Source organism: Oratosquilla oratoria, chromosome 22, assembly GCF_046742065.1.
Source record: "Oratosquilla oratoria isolate Oo_2021 chromosome 22, ASM4674206v1, whole genome shotgun sequence".
In the NCBI taxonomy this organism is placed as follows: domain Eukaryota; kingdom Metazoa; phylum Arthropoda; class Malacostraca; order Stomatopoda; family Squillidae; genus Oratosquilla; species Oratosquilla oratoria.
In genome coordinates, this window is record NC_134798.1 from 11,046,255 (window position 1) to 11,052,868 (window position 6,614).

General features: G+C 39.9%; 1 protein-coding gene and 1 pseudogene across 1 annotated transcript; both read left to right on the top strand.

The window, feature by feature from the left end:
- The first annotated feature begins 314 nt into the window (after nt 1-314).
- LOC143037271 (uncharacterized) lies at nt 315-1,694 on the top strand. Its single transcript, XM_076205401.1, has one exon. The coding sequence runs from the start codon at nt 315-317 to the stop codon at nt 1,692-1,694; it is 1,380 nt and encodes a 459-aa protein (XP_076061516.1).
- Nucleotides 1,695-2,359: 665 nt separating this feature from the next.
- LOC143037272 (uncharacterized) lies at nt 2,360-5,399 on the top strand (annotated as a pseudogene).
- The last annotated feature ends 1,215 nt before the right edge of the window (nt 5,400-6,614 follow it).

Below are 6,614 nucleotides of genomic sequence, written 5' to 3' on the forward strand. Positions count from 1 at the left end.
TCCTATATGTTCATTATATATATATATACTGTATATATATATATATATATATATATATATATATATATATATATGTATATATATATATATATACAGTATATATATTTATATATGTATATATATGTATATATATATATATATATATATATTCGTATATGTATATATATATGTATATATATATATATATATATATATATATATATATATATATTGTGTAAACTATATTTTGTAATGTATTTCCAGGTGTTCTAGTTGATTAAAGTTTGGGAGTAGCTACCAAGTCTTATTATTAAGACGATTTAATCAACTAGAACATGGAAAAACTATTAAAGCCGGCTCGTCTGGATCTGGACCCCAGCTCCTCAACTGCAGCGCGAGAGTGGAGGCACTGGTCTAAAACCTTCTCCAACTTCATACAAGAGTGTGGAAAAAATGCACCTGACAAACTAAGAACTCTTGTGAACTGTGTTAGTCATAATGTCTATGAATACATCGAGGAATGTACTAATTATGATTCGGCTATTTCTGTTCTACAGAAATTGTATGTAAAGACGCCCAACGAAATATTCGCTAGGCATTTACTCGCAACTCGTCAACAAACGCCCGGTGAATTCTTAGATGAGTTTTTGAGAGAACTACGTAAGTTAGGTAAGGATTGTAACCTAAAGGCAGTTAGTGCTGAACAGTACAATGAAGAGTTAATTAGGGATGCCTTTATTAATGGTCTAACCTCGCCTTTGATTCGCCAACGTCTCTTGGAAAACAAGACTTTAGATTTACAGGCTGCTTATGATCAAGCTTATTCTTTAGACTTAGCTCAACGCAATGTCAACTCTTACGGTCCCGTAACTCCTCAGTTTGTGCACAGCGCCGCTGTGATGACCCCTGATCGTACTCAGACTTGGGATGAGACTGTGAAGGATAAACCTATGTCTAAGGATTGTGTGATGACTGCTGAAGATCCGGTATTGGCAGCTACCCTATCCATGAAGAGTAGGTGTTACTTCTGTGGAGGACTACGCCATAAACGTATTACTTGTCCCGCTCGAAATGCTACTTGTAATAAGTGTTGTAAGCAAGGTCATTTCGCTCGTGTATGCATGTCCAAGGTGCCGGTTCCTTCAGGTAAGACCCCTACATCTACTATGTTTGACTCTTCCCAACCTTCGGTCCTTGCCACCATCTCTGGTACCACTTTCCCTCAGAGCCTCCATCTAGCGGCCACCTCGACAACTATCAATGGACGAAAGTTATCGGCACTTGTCGATTCCTGCAGTGATGACAGTTACATAGACGAGGAAATTGCACGGGACTTGAAATTTCTAATACATCGAACAGGTAAAGATGTCACTTTAGCTCAGAAGTCATTACACACTAACTCTCATGGTTATGTCGTAGTTGACTTGACGCTACATCTTAATGGACAAACTTATCCTTCCACTCGTCTTGCACTGATGAAAGATTTGTGCTGTGGGGTACTGCTAGGTCAGGATTTCCAAAAACAGCACCAGAGTATAGTCATTGAATATGGTGGACCAAAACCTACGCTCAAGTTACCCGATACTGACTCGTACTGTTCTCTGGCGGCTGCTGCTGTAGATGAGCCTTCTCTTTTTCAACATTTGTCACCTAACTGTAAGCCCATAGTCACTAAGTCGAGATGTTATAGTAAAGATGATAGAGAATTCATTTAAATGGAAATAAACAGTCTACTTGCTGAGGGTATTATTGAGAGTAGCTTATTCCCATGGAGGGCCCAAGTTGTTGTGGTAAAGGACCCAATGAATCGACATAAGCAAAGGATGTGTGTGGATTACTCACAAACTGTGAATTTATACACAGAGCTAGACGCTTATCCATTGCCAAGAATAGATACTATGGTGAATGAACTATCAAAATACCATATGTTCTCAACTTTTGACTTAAAAAGCGCATATCACTAAATTCCGCTGAAAGAATCGGACAAGAAATACACAGCCTTTGAGGCCAATGGACGCCTATATCAATTTTGTAGGGTTCCGTTCGGAGTGACAAATGGAGTAGCTGTCTTTCAACGAACCATGAATAAGCTTGTGAAAGAAGAAAATTTACAATGTGCATTTCCATATCTTGACAATATAACTATCGCTGGCCACACTCAAGATGAACACGATCGTAATGTACAATACTTTCTTGAAGTCATCCATAACAGAAATTTAACCCTCAATGACTCTAAAACTATTAAGTCTGTTCGCTCCATTAATATCCTTGGTTACTGTGTAGGAAATGGGATTATAAAACCTGATCCCGAGAGGCTTCGTCCACTACAAGAACTCCCCCCCCACACACAAGTTGGGGATCTTTAAAGAGAGCACTGGGTATGTTTGCTTACTATGCCAAATGGATACAAGATTTTTCAACCAAAGTAAGACCATTAGCGAGTGCAAAGAAGTTTCCTTTAGATAAAGAAGCTCTACAGGCTTTCAGTCTGCTCAAGTTAGAACTTGAAAGAACAACGTTATACTCTGTGGATGAAAACTTGCCCTTTGAAGTCGAATGTGATGCTTCCGAAGTAGCTATTTCGGCTGTGCTTAACCAGGGTGGGAGACCAGTAACATTGGACATTAGTAAAGCTTTTGATGCTATCCCCCGCCACAACCTAACAAATAAAATATATAACACAGACATGCACAATAACACCAAAAGATGGCTGGCCAATTATCTGGCAGGCAGGAATGCTCATGTGTCATATAATGGCCAATCATCGCACATCAGAAACATTAAGAACGGAGTACCACAGGGCTCTGTTCTATCCCCCACATTATTTAATCTATACATGCATGACTTACCCACGCCAGACACCTCAGAAATACAAATCTCTTCCTACGCAGACGACATAACAATCACATGCACACATCGTAACACAGACAAAGCTGCAGAAATAATCCAGCCTTACCTTGACACACTCAACACATGGTTCATCACAAACAGACTCAAAATAGCTCCAACCAAATCTACAGCAACACTTCTCACCAACTGGACAAAAGAACACAAATACATACCTCATCTCTACATCAACAACACTCTAATACCACACACAAACACACCGAAAATTCTTGGTGTAACATACGATACATCCATGTCTTTCAAACAACACCTCACAAACATAAAAAACAAATGCACACCTAGACTTAACGCACTTAAATCAATCACTGGAACAACATTTGGACAAAACAAAGAAACTAATATAACAATATACAAACAATGCATACGCTCAGTGATGAATTATGCGAGTCCTGCATGGGCTCCTAATCTCAGTGAGACACACCACAACACCCTTCAAATCATACAAAACAAAGCCCTAAAAACAATTACAGGCTGCACAAATACATCACCTACAGACCACTTACACCATGAAACAAAAGTCCTCAAAGTCAAGGACCACCTCGACATGAGAGGCACACAAACACTTGCTGCAGCCACCACAAACACATCACACCCGCTACACTACATAGCAGAACACCCACACACACCAAGAAACATTAAAACTACACCCAAAGACCTTTATTACGCACAGATACTCTCTTCTCTTCCTCCACAACCACCAAATACCAGCCTCCGGAAACATATTCATAATCATATCACTCACCGCTCCATTAACACACTGAAAGACAACACACTGCTGCATGCCAGACCCCCTGATATCCACCCTTCTGAATCCTCTCTCCCACGAAAGGACAGAGTCCACTTGGCCAGACTGCGATGCGGTCACCACCCAGCACTTCTAAGCTACCAGAAGAGGCTGGACGACCGTGTTGTGAACAGCTGCCCAGGATGTAACACTTCACCCCATACCATACAACACATAATGGAAGACTGCATTATACACAATCATGCACGCAAACAACACAACATACACTCTATAAAGGATTTGTGGGAAAACCCAGTCTCGGCTGTGGCCTTCCTTGGGGAGACGGGACTGCTCGGACAGACAGTCTAGGGAACGACAACAACAACAACAACCAGTAGCTTTTATGTCTAGGACTCTACAAGGAAGCTAAATACGTTATCACATTGTAGAAAAGGAGGCCATGGCTATAATTGAAGCTGTCCGTAAATGGGGCCACTTCCTTTCTAGACAACATTTCGATCTTATTACTGACCAGCGTTCAATAGCCTTTATGTTCGATAACCGGAAACGCACAAAGAACAAGAATACCAAGATCCAGGAATGGCGGATGGAACTCGCTGCCTTCAGTTATACCGTACATTATCGCCCTGGTAAAGAGAATGTGGTTCCTGATGCCTTCTCTCGAGCCTTCTGTTGTTCTACTGTCTCTACGTCTTCTACTCTCATTGAACTACATGAGGGTCTATGTCATCCAGAAGTGCCTCGTTTATTGCACTTTGTGAGATCTAAAAACCTTCCTTTTTCCACTGAAGATGTCAGGAAGGTTTGTACTTCTTGCAAGATTTGTGCAGAGGTAAAGCCAAGATTCTATAGACCTCAAGAAGGAACACTCACCAAGGCTACTCAGCCTATGGAGAGGTTAAGCATTGACTTCAAAGGACCTCTCCCAACCGCCTCACGTAATCCCTATATACTTACTGTTGTAGATGAGTACTCCCGTTTCCCCTTTGCTTTTCCATGTCCCAATATAAATACGACAACTGTAATCAAATGCCTGGAACAGGTATTTACCCTATGTGGGATGCCTAATTATATTCATTCTGATCTAGGAACATCGTTCATGTCCAAGGATCTTAAAACCTACCTCTTACAAAAAGGAGTTGCTACGAGTCGAACTACCCCATATCACCCTATCGGCAATGGACAAGTGGAACGGCTCAACGGTATTATATGGAAGGCAATCCAGCTGGCCCTGAAGTCGCGGGACCTACCCGATCAACATTGGGAATTGGTACTTACTGATGTACTGCACTCTCTTAGATCCCTTCTGTCTACATCTACAAATGTCACACCCCACGAACGTTTCTTTGGTTTTCCACGTCGTTCTTCCTCTGGAAGCTCTCTACCTTCTCGGCTAATGACACCAGGTCCAGTATTATTGAGAAGATTCGTTAGGGCAAACAAAAATGAACCTTTGGTTGATCAAGTCGAACTTCTGGATGTTAATCCAACTTATGCTAATATTAGACATCAGGATGGACGGGAGTCAACAGTTTCTGTCCGTGACTTGGCTCCTTATCCCAAAAGACAGGTCAACTACTCTCCTGTTGGAAATCTGGAACCATCTTCTACCTCGTCACCAGAGGCTGTACATACTACTACATTCCCTGATGTTCCAGAGAACGCTGAACTTCATCAAGAGGCTGACGCAGAGACAAATGCGTCAACACCTCTAGTACGGAGGTCAACCCGTGTGTCTAAGGCTCCGGACAGATACGGATGGGATTGATACCTATAGAATACTTTGTCTTTTTCTTATTTTTTTTTAGGAGGGGAGAGTGTCATATTTTGTCATTTAACTTCGAATCGTTTGTTTGTTTCCGCGTCATACTCTATTTGTCTGGCTACGTCGTTTGTTTTGGTTGCGCGTCATACTCGGTAAACGTCGTCGCATTCTGTCTGGGACCGGTTAGAGAAACAGTCGTGACTCTCCTCGTAAGTTGCTTCCCTCCCTTTACTTGTTCAATTATGTGGTCTGCTCATATGATGGGTCCTATATGTTCATTATATATATATTTTGTGTAAACTATATTTTGTAATGTATCTCCAGGTGTTCTAGTTGATTAAAGCTTGGGAGTAGCTACCAAGTCTTATTATTATGACAACCTATATCTCTGTGGTGACTTCAACATAGATTTACTTATGTATGAGACTCACGAACAAACAAGACACTTTACAGATATGATTTTCTCTTTAGGTATATATCCTTTGATAAATAAACCAACCCTAATAACAAATACAAGTGAAACAATGATAGATAACATTTTCATCAATATTGTAAACTCCGAGATTCATAGTGGTATCTTAATAAGTGACATAAGTGACCATCTACCAGTATTCACTATCAATCCAAAAGAAATGCACTGCATAAAAAAAAAACCAGAATTGCACTAAAACGTAAAATAATCGAAAAAAGTATTGCAAAATTAAATCAGTGCTTAAAAGAAGAAAATTGGGATCAGGTTTACGAGTCGGAAAATGCCAATCTATCATATAACGAATTTGTAAGCATTATCATGAGTAATGTAAACAAATGCTGCCCAGAGAGAGAAGTAGAAATAAAACCATATGACGTAAACTTAAAACCATGGGTTACAAACGGTCTTAAGAATGCATGTCGAAAGAAAAACCAACTTTACAAGAAATCTATTAAAAGCAAGTCCTTGACAGACGAAAACAAATACAAAGCGTACAAAAACAAACTTACAACAATTTTACGCAACTGCGAAAAAAATACTATGACACACTGCTTGAAAATTATAAAGGTAATATAAAAAAGACATGGGAAGTAATAAACAACTTAACTAGGCCCAAAAATAATAACACCGATGAATTCATAGACATTATTAAAAACGGAAAAACTAAAAAAGAAGTGGCAAACGAATTTAATGAATTTTTCTCCCATGTAGGACCTAACCTCGCGAAACAAATAAAGATAACACAT